Below are 20,847 nucleotides of genomic sequence, written 5' to 3'. Positions count from 1 at the left end.
AAAACAGGCTCTCTTGTGTCTCTCTGCCCCAACATTCAGCTATTTATTTTAATACATGTCACTAATTTGTCTTTTTCCCCCCATAATACCTCTCTCTCTCTCTCTTTGCAGGTATCTCTGTCTCCAGAGCTGCAGGATAACTATTCTTATTCTAATTATTAACAATAATACTTATTATTGATTAAATATTTTATAAATTGTTGCTGCTATCATTAATAATAAATAACATCTTTACACTTTTATTGTTTTAATCATAACTAGTAACAGCTTATACCTGATGGTGCACAAGTGTTCCTGGTCTCTCTTTCCCCTCTCTCCCCCTTCAACTATCTTTCTCTCTCTTCTCTTTTCCCTTTGCCACCCAGCTCTCCTCTCCTCCCCATTTATCCCTGCTCACCCCAAGCGGTCGAGGCAGATGGGTTTGGTTCTGCTAGAGGTTTCTTCCAGTTAATTAAGGAGTTTTTCCTCTCATGTGGACTGTTGGATATTTAAGGTGATGACCTATATTAAGTGCCTTGAAATAATGCATATTATGATTTGGCGCTATACAAATAAAATATAATTTAATTTAAATCGGTGTAGTCAATAATTGTAAATTCAAATTTAATAAAAAAACGGTTGGACAGAAGAGGGTTTTGGGGAAATATAATTACCTTTGCAATGTCTATGCCATATGTCAAGATCAAGAGTGTGACTGAAACAGTGAGTGGGTTTATTCTGCCTGTGCTCCGAGGAATATTAATATTAATATGCGTGGGGGCGTTGCTTCATTTAAACCCACATATTCATCTTTTGGCCAGGTTCCGGTTAGACACAGTAAATCAATCTGATCAGTAACTAGATCATTAATGACTACGGATTTGGGATTGAGTGACATGATATTTAATAAACTGCATTTTATACTTCTGTTTCTTGTTACTGATATATTGGTTGTGTTAAGTCTGAATGTATTACTCCTCTCATGTTTACTTTTGATTTAATGAATTTAGGTGGTCGGGGGCAGACACAGATATTGTGAGGGTGTGTTACACACTCACTCACTACTCACTCTTACTCCTTGACTGTCATCGTGTTGACTGTGTAACTAATTAACCCCCCCCCATCAAAAGTGGAATGAATGCCATCTCTCCTAATCATACCAGGTTTTCCCCAGTTCCATCTATGTATCATTCACAGATACTTGGGGTTCACTAAGACCTACAATTGAACTCTAAAACATTTCTTCTGGCCCTGCTTAAAGACTAATGTGGTTAAATATTGTCTCACATGCCATGTATTTCAATTAGCAGGAAAACCTAACCAGGTTATTCTCCCAGTGCCCTTGCAGCCTATTCCTGTAGTGGGAGAACCTTTTGAGAAACTTGGCAACTGTCAAAACCAACGAGATTGCACTGGACTTGCAAACTTTCTGCAACGCACATAGCAGCCAAAGATATTACAGCTCTGCAATCTGAAATTGTTGTAGCCATGCACCTGCTTCTGATAGTATTACAACAAGTTGCTGGTAAAATGGAAGGTTATGGTCAAAAGAAAAGGAAAGACGGAGAAGAGTGGGAGGGAATAACCAAGAGAAAAGTTCTTGCCTCAAATGCAGCTAAACATTGCAAAATATGTTCACCAGGACTGCAGTCAAGCCAGCCTCCAGTCTGAATACAAATGGTCAAACTAGCCCCCAGTTATTTCACGAAGTGCCTTGTTTTTAATCATTAAGTTAAAATCATGTTAGAGTGATTTCAAAATAAAAGCGACCTTCCTGTGAATGGGAGATCACATTTGTTCAGTTTTTTTTTAAATTGTAGTCAATGATGTCTGATAAATAATAAACAAAATCTAATATAAACCAGGGATGTAAAGCAGCACTGTGCTAGCCTGAGCACTTGTGAACTTGGGTACCTGATGCAGACGCAGCAGGGGAGGGCGGTTGGGGACCGGGCAAAACAGCTTGGTGTTGTATTCATTTTGTTCGCTAATCACACATCATCGTCCATGACCTCAAGTGCTGACCACAACCACATGGTGAAAATTTTATGTCAATTGAAATTAAAGGCTTACTTCCTGTTGCCAGGAGGTGGCACTATCACTACTTACAGACTAATAGATCTGTTCAGGTCAGGGCTCTGATGAAGCGTGACCAATTTGGGGCCAGTAGGACAAAGTACTTTAAATTAACTTAATTTTAACGCTGATCAGTAGGTGGCGCTATCACTATCACTTCATACAGACTAATAGGTCTGTTCAGGCCTGGACTCTGATCATGTGATAGAATTTTCGGGCCTGTTGGAAAATGCACAGTGGACTTTTTTTTTCATGGGGAATCAGTAGGTGGCACTATATTGTGGTGCCGGTGAAATTAATCTCATTACCACTGTATAAATATGATTCAAACTTTATAATGCAGAAAAACTTTTCAAACAACAAAATAACACTGTCATTGACAAACTGTCTCATTCTGATAATAGCAGGAAATTCTGATGTAAAAGCCCTTTGAAAATAAAAAAAAATGTCACTCTTTTGGTTGTGGCAACAGAGAAGGAAATTCTTATGGCACTTGACAAAGATGACATCATTGAAAAGCTGACAGATGGCAGTGAGCTACTGCTCCGCCTACTTGTTTACCTGTTAACAAATAGGGTTAACCTGTAAAATTAGAGGCGCTTTGCATGAAAAGAATAGCCTGAAAAAAAATGCCTGAATTATTGGCCCAGTCCACTTCTGGTTGTGGGCTCTCCGTTTGATTCAAAATGCTGCAGTATGAGTACAGACAGGAACTAAAAAATTGAATTTAAACAGAATTATAAATCCTTCTTCTTACATGCCAAGCCTTAATGAGAAAATTCCATTGCTCATGGTACAGTGTAAATTGATTGTATTTATTTGTAGTTTTTCTAGTCTTAAGACCACTCAAAGTACTTTACAGTACAGTTGTTGTCATTCATCCGTTGACACACATTCACACAGTGCATCTATGTGCAGCACGTTCTCTATGACAAGGGGGAATTTTAGGGTTTACTGCCATCTTGCCCAAGGACACTTTGGCATGCGAAATGGGGAAGCCACTATAATAGCATACCCTGCCCTCAAAATGCAAGCCCACTTGTGTTCCTATAGTATGTATTGTATAAGGCTATGTCCACATTAAGTAATGATGGTGCAAGTATAATTTGACATATGCACACATGTAGGGAAACTGTACTTGAGAAATGTTCTATTTCTAAGATTTATATTATTCCTATTCGTGTATAGCCCTTTAGAGTATAGTTTTACCTTTCACACCCAAATTCATGCAGTGCATCTATCTGCAGCCCTTTCTCCATCATACATCATTTAAACACTGTGGGCACAGCTGTCAGTGGTAATTTGATGAAATATATTTAGAATAGAATTATATTTAAAATTGCAGGGTTAAACAGATACATGACACATGTATGTTTAATTGCTTGAAATTACTAGAAATGTCAATTACTTAGTGAAAAACTTGATCTGAATACTAGCAGACTAATTTCATGTGACTCCTACAACACACCTAAATTCTGTTCATACATCTAAATACCAGATAATAGGTGATTACTATCACTGTCAGTTTAGCATTCCTAAATCACTTGTATGCATTACTTTGGAAAAAATCTGTTGGTATAAATGGTTCTTGCATTAGGCCAGATTTGTGTCTGTCAGAAAAGAGACAGCAGCCAAGAGGAGAGTATGACATCTATTGTGCAAATGAATTACTGTAACAGAAATGCCATTTTAAATTAAATTTTTCAAGAAAGCGGGTAAACATGGATGATGTATTAACATTAAGTGGACTGCAGATGAAATTAAAGCATGTCTCTAATAGGAGCATTGTGTCTCCTCTTTTAGTTCTTCAAGCATGTTGGGGAGTATTCACATTTAGTGTTCAGTCACTTTGATTGATTGATGCCAACATGTGTCTTCCTCTGTGGAAATTCTAATAATTATTCTGTAATCCCAAAGAGATCGTAGTGGAGAGAGACCTCTTCCTCATTAGCTATGTCTCATCTTCATCTCAGCTCAGGCCAAACATCAAGCAATGTTAGCTTCCTCCCTGTTCCTTCAGATAGAGCCAACTATTCCTCCCACCAGCTACTCAGTCTGTCTTCGTCAAGAGGTCAACAGCACTGAACAAGACTGGCATGAGGCCTTGTATGGGAAAAGTATGTAAAGCTGTGGGTCAGTGGGTATATTTCACTGTAAACATTGGTTTGAGTTCTGTTTTACTGTACATGACGCATGGTATCTAGGGGTGGCTGTGGTTTATCTCTTTTCTACTGACTTCTTCAGGACGAGAGGTGTATCTCTTCTGCTCACCCGGCCTGGGAGACCTCTCCCTACCAAAGCTTTTTCATCCTTCAAGCAGGCCTGCCTGGAGCAGGCTGCTAAAACCTTCCAAAAGGCAGCAACGCGAGAGCCTGCCTAAGAACTTCATCAATCACTCACTCACTCACACACACACACACACACACACACACACACACACACAAAATCACATACGCATACTCACATACACATCTGCACATCTGTATACAGTAAGTACACCTTTAGTTAGTTTGTGTGTTTATACTTTTGTTAGTTTCATAATAAATATTTTTCTTTAACACACATGTTGCCTTCATTAATGTTGCATAAGGGTGAATTTTGCCAACTTCTAAACTCTATATCCTTCAACTTTGCAAACTACTGATGTGGTCATTTTGGTTAAAGTTATTAATTTAATTATTGATCAGAATTCCAGATTTGTAGTTAGTACTTTCATGAGACCTAATCAATAAATGGACTATCTTTTCCCTTCCTTTGAAGGGTGGTGCCTTGAGGTAGCTTTAATCAATTAAAGTTATTGTTTATTATTCATATTATTTATATGTATTTATTATTATTCAATATCTTTCTGATAGCCATATTTATTGAATGCCCAAAAGCACACCATTTAATGGTGACACGCTTAAGGTATAATAATGACAACATAAACGATTTGGGAAGGATCAGAACACAGGATGAGTGACTATGGAAGGGGCAGAAACAAACTATCATTGTGTTGTAACGTGTTTAATGTTATTTTGGATGACTAGGTGTTCAAAGTTCTAATGCTTAGTTTTCAGAGTTGATCTTGAAGCTAATTGTAGGGGCTGTGCTCCGACAATGGTAAGTGTTTCTAAGATATGGTCCACAGTACTTATATCTATAAAGCCAGCAGAATATCGATAGGAATAAGGAATTTCACAGTAATATGTAGCAGACAGTTAGACAAACCAATCAGGGATCCAACACCACTTTAAAACAACACAAACCAAAGCTCCTATATTAGCATGTTTATTCAAACATTAGAACCTGGATTATGTGGCCTGTGGAGCTTCTGCTCCATAAAGGGGCAACAAATCAATGCATTAAGCTGCTGTTAATAGAAAATGGGATGTGTTTGCCACTTAACAATGGATTAAACAGTTATACACATGTTGGCTCCATGTTAAGGATTAAGTTCTTTACACACAGTCCACTATCATATCCAATCTAGAATTGGTTTTACAATTAATAACAGCTAATAACTACACACTTATATAGCCTACAACTTAAATGCAACTGTAAAAATATTAAGTAGAAAACATAAACTCACAGGTTAGTGGCAAATTGTGGTGGAGGTATAATGTAAATAAGGAGTTGTGTCTGAAGTTACTGTGAACTTTTTTGTATAGATCAGAATCACAAACCACTTAAACAATACTGGAGTCACTACAAGTGGGTGTTGAATAAGTACAGATACTTTTGTGGAGAAAAATCTGTGGACATTTTACAGATATCATTATTAGTTGACACTTAAATGAATAGGTGTAGGCTATCTCAATGTGCACTGCAGTGTGGCTACTGCATGCATTAAAATTTGATGTTGGTCTGTTCAACAAAACACACTGAGAGCATATCAAATATTAATACTTTAATGCCCCATGTTAAGTAATTATCTCCAAATGGCTTGTAGAAGGAGAGAAAATAATTTGTCATTTAACTATTGTGCCTTGTTTATGTCTTGGAGCAGTACAGCCACGTTTTTGTTAATGGGAAATAAAGCAGTAAAATGCACAGTTATTTATGATTTACTTTTAAACGTTTGTTCTGGTACATTAATATCCCTCCCATGTAAAGCTGCTGCAGTCTTTGATCACATCCGAATTCATGACATTTTTATGAATGTAGCCTAATGTCAAAAACTAACTCATCATTTTATTATTAACATTAATATTATAGAGACAGAGATATTAAAGAGACACAATGGTGAAATATTTCAGCAACGCATTCAGTTCTCTTCTGTTGTCAGTGAGAGTAATAAAAACGCACCAGTGTTTGCAGCCATGTCATCAGTCTGAGCATGAATTAATAATGGAGCTGGTTCATGACAATATTTAGAGTATAGCGTATAGACAACATCAATCATTTTTAACCTATTTATTATGGAAAACTTAAAGTAATTTGGCTAGTTTATTAGTGTTCCAAAAAAAGAGAATTGTCTATGTGATTTATTTTGTACTCAGTAGAGATCTCACACGCATATTTCATGTGTCTAAAACATTCTCTGATGCAAGAAATTGTAAATGTGTGTGTATGTGTGTGCATGCGTTAGAGTGTGTTTTAGGATGTGTATCACAGAAATCATGCAGTCGTTAGGCCTAAAATCGCTTCTTTGTTTCGCGCCGTGTATACGCGGACGGATGTTCTCCCACTAAGGAGGTGGGGGGTAACCTCGCTTCTCTGATGTGCATGCAGACGTGCATCCGTGAGCCCGTGCCCACTAGATAACGAGCTCGAAAAAGCCCAGACGGAAAAGTCTGAAGCAGCGCGAAGAGTAAGCTGGGTTCCCCGCGGCTGCGAGGGGAGGCCATGGATCACATAGGGATAAGCTTATTGGGGTCGCATCTACAACAGCATGCCCACCTAGAGCCCATCAGCTTTGGCATTGATCAGATCCTCAGCAACGTGGAGCATAATTGCATGCTGGGCGTAAAGATGCACGGGCCAGACTACGGACATCCGGGGTACAGCGGCAACGTGAGCGGTGGCGGGGACAGCGACGGATTCGCGTGCGGTAGCACTGGATACAATGGAACTGGTAGCTCGACTTATCACATGAATATGGGTGTCAATGTGAGCGGGACTAACGCGAATGCCGCTGGTGTTATCCGTGTACCCGCACAACGGCCTCTGAACGGAGGGAACTCCATGCCGCCGGTGAGCGGGACCATCAACAACCTGACTGCACTCACCTTCCCCTGGATGGAGAGCAACCGACGCTACACCAAAGACAGGTTCCCCGGTAATAATATAATGTAATGTAATATACCTAACAAGGAATAAATATATGTAATTTTACGGCGGTTGTCCAATTTTAAATGGCCGAGATGGGATAGGTGTTTAGTCACACACCTTGACATAATTTCACTTGAATAGATTATCATGGATATATTGTTAAGTCAAAGATAAACGTCCTTACAGTTTAATGTTCTGTCAGTTTTAGCTTGATGTTTGTCTCTCAACCCACCAGAATACGATTCACATCAACTAAATTCACTTTAAGTAATTCAAGTTAAGAAACCCAAAAAGCGTCCCGTTTCAAAAGCATGAAAAACATTTATTATGATTATTTTTGTTATTATTATTATTATGCTATATGAATGGAAAGAATGGTGTTATTCTTTAAATGTGTTGTCTGACATTTTTCAGTGTATTACTTTTTCTTTGTCATGAACAACGTTAGCTGTGTAACTCTTCTCTTTGTGCAAGAGGATATGCTCGCAGACTATCGAGTGAATTATAGTTGCCCTATATTGATTTGCAACTCATTAACTTTAACTGATATATGCCTACCACTGATTACTTGACATTACATTGACACAATATTTCTGATAAATCATTTCATAGAACCGTCCCTCATTAAAAAATAGAAAAATGAAAAATATTCATAAAACATGAATAAATGCATATTTTTATTTACATACTTAAACTTAAAAATAGTTAAAATTCTCCAAAGTAGGCAAAACTGTTTGGTGGTTAAGGCTCAATATTAAATAAATAGAAAACATGCAAAAGGTGTCATTGTTTATAAAACTTAATAATTAAAAATATTAATAATGCTGTTTGACCAAGGTTGCTAAATTGACAATATATGGAAAGGGCATTATTAAGTGTATTATCTGAACTGTGTTAATATTTTCAATAGGCCTACGGACTATCTTGAGATCAAATGTGTTTTGTCGAAGTCTTTACTTGGTACAACGCCTCCGTTCTCCTGCTGTTTTTGCCTTTTAGCATGTCTACCCTGCTTTGACCTGTCCTGTCATTTTCTATCCTGTCCTGTCGTTTTCGTTTCTGTCATGTCCTGTGTGCTGTCCAGTGTCCTTCTCACCCCTCACAGTAACACGTCGCGTAGGTCATCCCTATCAGACCCGGAACCCTCCTAAGAAGAAGAAGCCACGGACATCTTTTTCACGCCTGCAGATCTGTGAGCTAGAAAAACGGTTCCACAGGCAAAAATACCTGGCGTCTGCTGAGCGAGCTGCTCTAGCCAAAGTTCTGAAGATGACTGATGCTCAGGTCAAAACCTGGTTTCAAAACAGACGGACCAAATGGAGGTGAAATATAAATAAATATAAGATAAAAGGGCCTGATTTATGAACCATTCCTACAAACAGATCTGATGTGTGAGTGGTTCAGGAGTGATTCGACAATTTCTCATATTTTGAGGTTTTTTTCAGGTGCGAACGCAATTTACGTGTGGTCCAGACCTGTCGTGTGAGTCAAGCGAAATTAGTCTGCAATTATTCAAATCAAGTTTTTCACAAACTGATAGTATTTCATTACTTTGAAGCAATTATGAATACATATAAATAGGATATTCAAACTCATCTTTATGTTGACATTAGTCTCCGCAATTTGAATGATATTAAAATAATTGGTACTTTATAAATGTCGCTGCGCTATTAGGAGTGCACAACTTGACATGTGCTTTGAGCAAGGCGCGCACGGAGACGGCTGGCTTGATTTGTCAAATGTTAATTGTTGCCATGCATGTAAGCTATATTTTTTCAGAGCATTTTATCCAAAATGAATTACATTCTCCAGGTGATTGATGTTATGCTGGAAGTCCCTGGCTCATGACACATCTAGTCAACCCTCAAACAAGACTGGAGCGCTCACACAACGAGCGTCAAATGCGCAGTCGTGCCGCGCATAGTTGGTGGTGGTGGTGGTCAAGTGGATGTGCGTTGACACAGCTGGTGGCTGCTCTGCATACCAGAGAAGGCATGTCTACTTATTTTAACATGCTGTTTATTACACAATATTGCAACAACGAAGGTATCACATTGCCTGAACCCGCAACAACAGAAATGCGCCACCTTTATGGCACGTGTCTGTTCATCTAATCGTTCCATTTTATCCAATTATCTTCCTTCTCTCCCAACTAACATTTTCTTGTTGTTATTTTTGCGATTATTTCGTTTAAGTCAGTCTCTTAATTCCACTGCTAAAATCTTTTCTAGGTCTCTGAAATATTTTCTGATCTAATTTTACTCTTTGATACCAACTTAATCAACAAACACTTCATAACACATGGTACAGGAATTGTAACCTCATGATATTACAGGGCCTTTGAATACTGCGATGTTTACGCAGGTCATTCGCACACTTTTCTGAAGTTATAAGCGTTTATTGAATCTAACATGGCACGTTCGAAATCACCATACGAACAAATTTAAGAGACATTTAGGAGTACTTTCTAACATGAAGCATATTGTTTTCCTCTTGTAATCTCTGAAACAGATATTGAGATTTGACTATTTTAAACAACGTTTTTTATTTTAAAGAGGACTGCATGTCTTTTGGTATTAGTATCCTTCCTGAGAAATCCTAGCACAAGTGGGCAGCGTTAAGCACGCGTGCATTTGGTATTAAAATGCGTCTTGGGTGTGTCGCATGGGACTTGTGATCGGATCTCACCTCTCAGGACTGATGTTACTGTAACACAATGTATGAATGCGATTCAAGGGCCTGGATTTCCAAACCTGAGCAAGATGCTGAACCTCGAATGGCCCCTCATTGATGTTGAATGCACAAATTTTATGTTTTATGCTATGTAATGTTATACATAATCACTGTTTTGATCATTAGCTTACTACCTAACACCTCTTTTCTCCCTTGGCCTTATCAGAGCGTTTAATGCAAAATATAAGTAAAAACATTTAGCTATCAGTTTAGGCTATATGTCCACTCTGTTCAGACCAATGTTGTCTAATACAACACTACTGTAAGCCTAATAAATCCTTCTAATGTTCAGTATTTGTTGAAAACTGCTTCAGAGGAGCTGATTCAACTGGGATCATTATGGAGGATTTCACTGAGCTGTACTGAAATACACGTTTTTTGTCTACCTTCATTTATATTAATAGGGTGGATTAAAAAAAAGAAAGAAAAGAAACGGCTGTCGTGATGAATGGGTTTATTGCAAAACTGGATGCACCTAACAAACTGAGCGTCTAAAATATGTGAATTGACAAACAAGACAGACAAGGCTCTTGTTGAATAAAAAAAAAACTACAGAAATAAGACAACCTGATTTATATTATTTCAAGTCTATTATTTTCAGCATATAATTTAATTGAAAATGAAATAAGGTTAAAGAACGAAAAGAGAGAAAGCCCCTATTACAAGTAAAGTACATATGTATATGGATAATTAAACATTTTATGAGTTTTGACTGATTTTCATAAATACAAGATAAGTGTTGGTTACTTTCCATCATTTCGAGTTTGTTGAGATGCCGCAATGTTTTGTTTAAAAACAACAATCTGAGAATGCACAAAAACGTTAACATTAAATATTGTGCATTATATTTGCATTTGTCATAATTTTAGTAGCGTTTTGGGCAAATTCAATTTTTTTAACGTGAGAGACAGAACTTGTTATTAACAGAGAGGATGTTAGTGGTTGCTCATTGTGGGTTTCTCAATATTCCTGAAGGTCTTAACCTTCAATGTAAAGTGCCTTGAGATAATGTATATTATGATTTGGCACTATACAAATACAATTTAATTAAAAGTCTATTTCACAGTAACGTTCTTCCATTTTGAAATGTCCTTCTATATTTACTGTAGGCCAATTTCAAAAACATTAATTTTCAAAATATTCTATTTCCATTGTGGTTCTTTTATTTTTTATGACTGTTGTCTTAATCTATTTTATTTTTCGATAATGATCATATATCTTTCGATTTTCAAATTACAAAGGCGCGAGTAGCAGGTCCTGAGGTATAAACACTATGTCAAGACATGCGTTGGTATGTGAGCACTCAGCGGTGTTTCCTTGTTGCAGGCGGCAGACTGCGGAGGAGCGGGAGGCCGAGCGGCAGCAGGCCAACCGGATTCTTATGCAACTTCATCAGGAAGCCTTTCAGAAAACCATCAACCAGCCGTTGACCCCTGACCCGCTGTGCCTGCAGAACAGCTCTCTGTTCGCACTGCAGAACCTGCAGCCCTGGACCGAGAATACCGCGAAGATCAGCAGCGTGTCGGCCTGCGATTAGAGACAACACACAGACTGCAGCTGGTAACCGCGCCGGCACTGATGGTCTGCTAGAGGGTAAATACAAGGGCTGTAGGCTATACCCCGCAGGACATGTTTGATAGACAGGTCATCCCCCAACCACTCTTCTCGCCTGCTCTCTGCAGTTAACATCAAGCACTGCTTCCATCATGGTCTGGTGTGGATCCCTCCAAGCACTGAACTGAATGGTAGATTCAGCCCTGCACAGAGCAAACTGTAGGACTGACATTTGTGGAAACATTGTGGAGGTATCCTTTGTCAGAGAACTGGCACTTACAGCATATTACTCATTATCTGCCATATTTAATGACCTTTTACTTAACTGCAAAATATCAGGGCACTTGTAGCAGTTTTGACATAGGCCTATATCAAACATCCATCACATTAGAATACAAACATAATGGCTAAGCATACTTTTGACCACAGTGTAGTATTTCACATTTCCTTCTTCAAATTTGTATACAAATCTTTCACTGTATTTTACTATATCCACAGGGCATATTCTATCTTATCTCACCATTTCCATGTGTGATATGTGTGTGTATTATAATACAGGGCTTGCTAAAAGAAATTAAAAATGCAATAGAAACAGTTAAAACATTTGATAATATTCTAATGACCATAATATATTCTGACGACTGAAATATATTTTTCTCTCTGCAGAGTTGATAATGGAAGTATTAAATACATATGTTTAGTTTACAGCTGTAGCAATTAGTCATTTAATTGATGAGACATTTTACATGAAAATGAAATCAAACATTTTGATAAGTGATTAATCAGTCAAGTCATTTTTAAACAGAAATGTCAAACATTTGCTGTGTCCACAGTTTTTATGATTTTTATTTGTCTTATGCCACAAATATATCTTTGTGTTGAATGTTGTTCTGTAAAAAACCCATTTAAAATGTCACATTGGATTGTTGAAAATATTGTATCAGATATGTTCAGTTTATTGTTATTTTATACACAAACCATAATCACAGAACTGTTAATACATTTATTGAAAATTGAAATAGTAGTTTATTGCATTCCTAATATAAAATGGGTTTCTTCTTAATTAGTGTAGCAGCCAAATCCAATACATACAATTGAAAACATTAGTGACTTTACTTCACTAGTGACTTAATAAAACAACAGAAAAAACACAACATGCTTCCATAATGCTCGTGTGGTGATTTCTTAGATTTATTTTTATATTTTTTTAATAATAAAAATAAAACACTCTCCACGAGGGAGGGCGGCGCCCTAACGCACTCTATTGACCAACCGCCACTGGTTTAAAGGCTAAGAGTCGACCAGAATTGGCTAGGCTAGCGAACATAGCATTTCTGACGGTCCATGAATGCACCTCGTTGAAGGCTATCAATGGACATTTAGGCTTGCAACGTGGTGTAAATGATGCCTCTTCGAGTTGAATTTGAATGTCGGGGCTTGCGGAGACTTGGATGTACTGCTGGTGTGGTACATCCAAGTCTCCCAAGGCATATTATGTTAGTTTTTTTGTTTTATTACGTCCGAAGAATGACTCACCATTGATTGAAGTGTATTGGATTCTCCTCACAAAGTTTACCCCTGAGACTCCAGAAGTGTTTTGTGGACTCAAACACTTCACCCACCCCTCCATCGGCATAGTGGTGAGTAGATAATGAGTGAATTTTCATTTTTGGATGAATTGTCCCTTTAAAGTAAACGAAAGGCAAAAAGGGTAGAAGCATTCAAATCAGCGTCTTCCTTGATAACTGTACAATGTTTAGATCTCACAATATATAGTCATTGATATTCATGAGCTGCAATAATTGACTATATTTTACTCTTATCTGAGAATGATGACAGTGACAACAAAAGATATCCATAATTGGAAGACAACAGATCAACTATCTGTCCGAAATATTACAAACAATTACACAATAAACGGTCCAACAAACCCATTGCAGGATTGTTGCATATTTTCACTTTTGTTTACATATTGACACATCACATTTTTGGTGAACTTGTCAGCAAACAGTTGTTCATTTTCACATTCAGTAGGAACATAACAACATGATTATTTGGGACTGGTATTTGTCCATTTGACATTTCTAGTGCCTTTTTTGAAATAATCAAATAATAATAGCTTGAATTTAAATAACGCCTTTCAAGAGGCCTAAGGGCGCTTTACATGTACCCATGTGGACAAAAGAAAAACACTGCTTTTGGTCTCCACTGCCTCCTGGGTCTTCATATGTGTAAAGGAGTAGATCTATGCCTGTTAAATTATGGCAGAAAAATGTGCAACACCGCCTTTTACTGGCGCAGTGGTTGGTGTGGGTACTGCACAGAGAAAAGAGGACTCCACTGTGGTAAGACGTCATCTCGCATGGTCCGGGATAATTAATTATTTCCTTTAATGTTCCAGATGTTTATACTTTATATTCTACCGTGTCAAGTACTCACTGTGACCTATGCTAACAGTTTTGAGCAATAACTGTGACTTATTAGACCGTAAAATGATGTTAGAGACTTGTTAATGTTGCTAAACTAGCTTAAATATTTTCCCTCGTGTCAGGTGTTATTATCCCGAGACTGTGATGGTGGAACTTTCCCTCACCACTGTGCTGCTGTATGCTGTGTTGCAGGTAATATGTAGTGCACTTCTTATGTAACATTTCATATGTTTTTTTGTATACCAGTCTGTGAACAGCCTTTTTCATTGTTCAGATAAATGGCTCACATTTGTTATCTATCTCTGAATTTAATGTTAATGAGCTACTTGTGATTTTTATACTTACCTCAAGGTAAATGTTGAATGTGTTCTTAAAAGACATTTCATGTCACATAATGGTTATGTGGGGATTTTTCATTTATGATTTATGGAATAACAATATACACTATACGATCACACTAGGATGTAATTTTAATTTTATATGAACAGGTTTTGGTATTTTATTTAACTGTATAATGCTGCACAGAGAAAAGAGGACTCCACTGTGGTGTTATTATCCCGAGACTGTGATGGTGGAACTTTCCCTCACCACTGTGCTGCTGTATGCTGTGTTGCAGAGCTGTAATAAAACACCCCATAATCCACCTGGTCATAGTCTGTGGTCTGTAGAAGCAACAGTAGTGTGGAGCTGCATCTCACAGATGGCTGTGACCCATCACATATGTATATCATATAAATTGTTGTTTTATGGCTGCAACATGGATTAAGAGCCTACAGGACACATTTTATTCTGAGGGACAATAAAATTAATCTTGAATCTAAATGTTGAATATATGGCTTGTCAGCTGTTCCACTGTGTTCACCAGCTGTCTGATAACTCTCACTTGCTGCTGAGTAGGCGGACAATGGCTTTTTACAACTGTTTTTCTGAGAACAGCTGTTGCTGCAGCTGAAGGTATACTGAGTGAAGGGAATGAGCTTGTAGCCTAAGCAACTATGGGTCTATGTTGAAGTGGGTCCCTATAGAAACATTTTCTAACACTTTACTTCAAATTATTTTGTGAATCATGTTCTTAAATTAGAAAGTGACAAGCACACATTAAGTCTTAAGCTCATACTTTGAAAATGCAGAGGAGCGATGCAACCCAGACTATAAAGATGGATGACATGACACCTTCAAAAATGAAGCCAATTCATTTGCACCATGGTGGCTAACTGTGGTGTAGGTCTTACATCTGCTTCATCAGAGTGGAACGGATATTGACTAAGCTGAAATGTCAAAGTTCACTTTAAATACATTTTTCTCACAGATGGTTTTAAAAATGCTCTCTGGGGAATAATACAATATCAACAATCATCGCAGTATAAATGGTTCTACAGCAAAGCTCCACTGCATATATAGTATATATATTAATTGATTGATCTTCTTCAGTTGGCCAAGCTTTGCTGTTTATTAAGAGTCATTCTCTGCCCAGAAGTAAGGAAATTCTGGGAAGGAAGATGTATCAGTCTCCCCAGAAGTATGCTTTCTAGGAAATCAAATGGATGGTTCACAATCTGCAGTAACACAATGTTTGATAATGTTGGCATTCCTATCTGTAAAAAAATGAAATTAAATCGAATTGTTTTTGTTTATTAAGAAAAAAAAACCTGGCTAAAGGACTTCATAGAACTGATAATGATGGAACGTGCAGCCTCAGCCCCACAGGAGCAGGACCAGGACCAGGCAATGTTTCTATGTATGTGATATTCATTTGGAAGAGGTGGTGGATTTTATCCCTGATGGTTATAATTTTATTTGTAAAGAAGCTCATGAAATCATTGCTTCTTAGGGTTAGAGGAATAGATTCGTCAGTAGAGGTGTGACTTTCTGTCACCCTGGCTACAGTGCTGAAGAGGAACCTGGGGTTGTTCTTATTTTATTCTATTAAAAATGAATAATAACAAGTTCTGGCATTTCTAAGTGCTTTCTTGTAACATATCAAGCTATCCTTTCAGGCTATGTGAAAGTCATGATTATTGGTGGAACGCCACCTCCTCTCTAGTTTCCGCGATGTCTGTTTTAGAAAACGTGTTTGAGAATTATACCACGGAGCTGATCTCCTCTGATTTGCCTTCTTTTTTAGAGGGGCGACAGCGTCAATGATTGTTTTTAATGAAGCTGCTGTACTATTAACTAAGTTATCAACTAATGTGGGGGTAAAATTTTGATAACTTTCCTGTATTGTACTGACACATGGCTGAGAGGTAAGTGTAGAGGGAAGCAGTTCTTTAAATTTGTTCACAGTTTTAAACACCGACTATAATAGAATTTCTGTCCAGAATCGGTGTAATTAGTAATTGTAAATTCAAATGTAATTAAAAAATGGTCGGAGAGAAGAGAGTTCTGTTGAAATATTATTACATTTTCAATGTCTATGCCATATGTCAGAACAAGATCAAGAGTGTGATTCAGACAGTCTGCATTGCTTTGCCAGCAATGCAGACAAAAGGTTGCAGTAGTAAGGTGTCAAGATTGTTTACCAAGACCACTTTACTGTACAACCTGCTATTTTGTCATGCACAGGTCTATGGTGCTCCATAATAGAGCATCCATGGTAGAGGGGTTCTTCAGGCCACTGCCACCATCCACATACATCAAGGAAGATGAGGGAGGACAATTCTCCTACCATGAAAGAGGTACTTCTAAGTTACAAAACACACCGGCCATTTTATATAATATAGTAAATTTGATTAATGCAATATGCTGGGTGAAATAAGTTATCACACTGAAAGAATACCTCCACTGATTAAAGTTGATGTTACTGGAATTGAATATATAAAATTATTTTTCTCTTGCTTCTTAGAATGTTTCTTACCAATCATGCTTCCCTGCTGTGATTGTTTAACTGGGAAAACAAGTTTTTCCACATGAAAGCAAGTCATTTTGATTGGAATGAATGGTAATGGTTTTTACTACATTTTTCATATAGTAATGTAATTTTAAATTGCTGGTGCACTGAAGTAAATTCTTTTTGTCTTGGAATTTCAGGGCGATATAATCTGTCTCTCCCACATGGTAGCTGCTCCTGTGGAAAGTCTTGTTCGGTGGACATTGCTGCTCTGGTTGAAAGTGGGTACCGGCCAGCCACAGTCAATTTTGAAACCTTGTATGCAGTGGATTTGTTCACTACATTTGAGGATCTCAAGGTCACGGCTCCGGGAATGTCACGGCAAGCTTTTGTTAGCATGCTTGCACATCGCACTTAAGTCTTTGGACGGGTGAGTATAAGTTGGTATTGATTGCCCACTGCTTGCAATGAGTTTCCCATATATGTATTATCATATGTTGTTGGATTTTTCTATCTTTTGCTACCAGAGTGGAAAGATATGTGGGGATACCATGCAGAAGGCATTTCTGGAGTGGATCTATGCCAAATTTGAGGTTGAGAGACAGTCTCAGGTGCAGTATTTTCAGTGCCCTGCATGCACACCTACCATGTTGGCTGTTGCAGTGGATGGGAACCGTAAACTGTCATGCTTTAAGAGCCAACCAGGGTATGTAGAATTATTGTCCATAGAAAATTCAGAGTGCCATGAAATAAATATTTGTAAATCTTTATTTATTTATTTTTTATGTGTAAGACCTGATGGATTTTTTGATGGCGTATTTCTGGCCAAGGACTCTGAGGTGTCTACCTTTGTTGACTACATCTACGGGACGACAAAACACATAAGTACATTTCAGAATCAGAATCGCTTTTATTGCCAGGTATGTGAACAAACGAGGAATTTGACTCCGGTTTTTCTTTGTTCTCTTAGTACAACAGTTTAAAAAAACAACAAACAAACAGAGATGAACAAGGACAAAAGACAATAACAAAAGCTATGTACATGTACAAAAAAGCTAAATAGTTGGTGCAAATGGTGCATAGTGCAAGGATGAAATTATAAATATACATATTCACTTTGTACAGTATATTGAATGTACAGATATATTACAGGTGATGTTTCTGATATTTGAGTCCAGTTTTAGCTGTTTGACACAGAGACAGCCTGAGGGAAAAAGCTGTTCTTAAAACGGGAACTGAAGTCCACAAACAGGATCCTGGCGTATGTCCCTGCAGAGTCGAGGTGTTGCAGGATGTAGTGCAGTCCCATGTTGACAGCATCATCTGCTGACCTGTTTGCCCGGTAGGCAAACTGCAGGGGGTCCAGCAGGGGGTCTGTGATGTCCTACAGGTGCGACAATACCAGTCTCTCGAAGGACTTCATGACTACAGAAGTGAGGGCGACAGGCCTGAAGTCATTCAGTCCTGTGATTTTCTTGGGGACCGGGATAATTGTGGAGAGTTTGAAGCATGAGGGGACTTTGCACAGCTCCAGGGATCTGTTGAAGATCTGGGTGAAGATGGGGGCCAGCTGGTCAGCACTGACCTTCAGACAGGAGGGTGACACACCGTCTGGGCCGGGTGCCTTCCTGATCTTTTGTCTGTGGAAAAGCCGACAAACATCCTCTTTATACTTTTTTGTGGAAGGGGTGTGTCATCATTTTGTAACTTTGATTTTGTTTTGACAGACTGTGCAAAGGATTACAGAAGCAACATAGGATGTTGAGAACATCACCACTGAGTTGTCTCTAGAGGAAGACACAGTCCAGCAATGGGTGTCAGATGTTCAGCAGTGGACGGCAGGTACTGTGGCAAGAAAATATTGTAATTCTTGCAAAATGTCCTTTGACTGTGTTTACACAAAGTCTACACAAAGTTTGATTGTAAACTGACATGAATTTAATTCTCCTCTTCACAAGGAGCAACCAGTCAAAATGACTTGCAGAAGACCATTGAAGGACTGTATCTGAGCATTAAGCAGCTTTATCGTCAGACTGGTGAGACAACAAGATGCCACCATTAATGCACATTTCTTTATGTAACATGCTGTGACAAATGTTACTGATTACTATTTAATAGTCACTAGCTATCACTGACACAGAGCCATAAATATGTTTGTGTAGTAGACTTGATTTTATTGGTGTTACATTGGCCATCTTATACAGTACACTAAATATTTTGTTGTTTCACATTCTAGATGGCAATAAGCAGAGACATCAACTCAGGAAAAAGATAGCTGTAGAAAAGAAAGCCTTGGAGGATGCCATTGCTCAATACAATGCTGTTGTGGAGGAAGCCGACAAACTCCCTCCTCCTAACAAACTCTTGGCTAATGACAACTATTCCTGGCAATGTAAGTATTGTATTGAAAGCCACTGAATACAAAATTGCTCACTTAACCCTTGCTATAAATGTGATATAATTGGTAATGCTGCTGTCGAGACTTAAAGAGGAAGTTGTTATTGTGGTTCATGAGGTCAAACAGCATTGGGAGTACTTGAGGAGTATGGTGGGAGAGCTTTCCTCCCAGCTTTCTGAGGCCATCGGTAATATACATTTTATTTATATATATATATATATGTATGTATGTATATATACACACACACACACACTATTAAAACATTTTCTTTTTTATCATACATTCTCAGGCAGTACTGAGGCATTGACAGGGATGGGAAGTGAGGGTCTACTCTGCGTGCTGAAGAGAAGATTGCACGAAGTTCAAGCTCAGCAGGCTGCAGCGGGTAGAATGTACCAACACATCCTGGAACAGCAAACTTCTTTGGATGACACCTCCTCTGAAGAGGAAAACTTGGAGAGTAACTCCTCCACTGGTGAAGAACTGTGATTGGAGTTCTAGGTAAAGTTGTGAATGACCTGGTGTTATATGATGATGTCAGTACAGTATGTCTGTCTGTGCCATGGTAGTGGCAAATTGTTGACATGCCCTGTCCTGTATAGGTAAGAAAGTGTCATGTCTTCCTTTACCACATACTTTGTATGCCTGTCATTTTAACATGTGGGTAGAAAAGAGGAATAGACTCTATATGCCGAGTATATGTACAGGCTTTGGTTGAAGCCATTTGTCTCTAGCTTGTTGGTAGGTATCTGTTACTTTCAATATATTAAGTTTTTAGCTTCCTGTCTTTAAAAAAATAAAATAATAAATAATAATAATAAAAAAAAACCCACAGGGAAAATTCTTCATAATTCTAACACTATGGTTAGTGTGTGTCCTTCAGTTCTTCTCAAGTGAAGCTGTACCACTGTGCTCCCCCACCACACTCCTGATGCTAACCTCCTGTCTCCATCACTTGGGACCACGCACACAAACTGGGGGAACTGCAGCTGTGTTTTTATAGTTGTATTAACCTTTATAAAGTGTCTGAGTATCTTAAAGTGCTCTAACTGAATTATTTCATATGCCCCAGATTTTCATTTTTATTTTGCTCCACTATTTTTGTACTCTGCATTACCATTGTTCATATAATTTCAAGCAACTACCTTACTGTCATTTTTTGTGCATAATAAATTACATTTAATATAACATATTGTGAGTTTTCCTTGCACTCCTACACCATGTTATTGGCTAAGTTAAGATGCATAACATCTATGCAGTGGAAGCAAATCAAATATATTTGAAATATAAGGGTACACTACATTCTGTGGAGAGTACCTCAGTTACTGAAACAACCATAACAGAATAACTTTCTCCTGATCTGAGGTTTCAGTTATTTAGTTATAGCGAGGCCCAAAGCTCTGGTTGTCCAAGTGGTGACCATATCATTGTTTCATGTAACATCAAGCTTGCATATCAGTGCTAAATTCATTCATTAGTCAGTCCATCCTCTTGGTTACACTAAAATTATGCCGCCCAGCTGTTTCACAATGTAATCTTATAAAGGTCGTATGAGAAACAGCTTTGCTTTGTTTCTTTCCACATAAATCAATACA

The 20,847-nt window shown here is 38.0% G+C and overlaps 1 protein-coding gene across 7 annotated transcripts; it reads left to right on the top strand.

Annotated features, from left to right (window-relative positions):
• The first annotated feature begins 6,728 nt into the window (after positions 1-6,728).
• tlx1 (T cell leukemia homeobox 1) lies at positions 6,729-20,440 on the top strand. Of its 7 annotated transcripts, none has more exons than XR_011246103.1 (13): positions 6,729-7,315; positions 8,393-8,630; positions 11,368-13,235; positions 14,147-14,216; positions 15,664-15,762; positions 16,590-16,702; positions 16,870-16,965; positions 17,055-17,284; positions 17,382-18,696; positions 18,813-18,890; positions 19,091-19,246; positions 19,370-19,439; positions 19,542-20,440. XR_011246103.1 is itself a non-coding variant. In XM_020110024.2 (3 exons), exons 1-3 carry the CDS (start codon positions 6,883-6,885, stop codon positions 11,576-11,578), a joined length of 882 nt encoding a protein of 293 aa, XP_019965583.1. In that variant the 5' UTR covers positions 6,729-6,882; the 3' UTR covers positions 11,579-14,641. The 7 variants fall into 7 exon arrangements, 1 of the variants encoding a protein (XP_019965583.1); XR_011246106.1 differs by having other exon boundaries at positions 11,368-14,216; positions 17,382-17,560; positions 17,648-18,696; XR_011246107.1 differs by having other exon boundaries at positions 11,368-14,216; positions 19,542-19,753; positions 20,122-20,440.
• The last annotated feature ends 407 nt before the right edge of the window (positions 20,441-20,847 follow it).

The sequence above is a fragment of the Paralichthys olivaceus genome, chromosome 14, assembly GCF_024713975.1.
Source record: "Paralichthys olivaceus isolate ysfri-2021 chromosome 14, ASM2471397v2, whole genome shotgun sequence".
Lineage (NCBI taxonomy): Eukaryota > Metazoa > Chordata > Actinopteri > Pleuronectiformes > Paralichthyidae > Paralichthys > Paralichthys olivaceus.
The sequence above is the reverse complement of the archived record's forward strand: the minus strand, read 5'-3'. Positions and strand labels throughout refer to the sequence as shown.

Bases quoted from the DNA above. Each gene is read 5' to 3' on its own strand.
- tlx1 (XM_020110024.2), top strand. From the start codon at position 6,883: ATGGATCACATAGGGATAAGCTTATTGGGGTCGCATCTACAACAGCAT. The intron at 7,316-8,392 runs GTAATAATATAA...TGTGCTGTCCAG, and splicing joins CACCAAAGACAGGTTCCCCG to TGTCCTTCTCACCCCTCACA. The intron at 8,631-11,367 runs GTGAAATATAAA...TCCTTGTTGCAG, and splicing joins AACAGACGGACCAAATGGAG to GCGGCAGACTGCGGAGGAGC.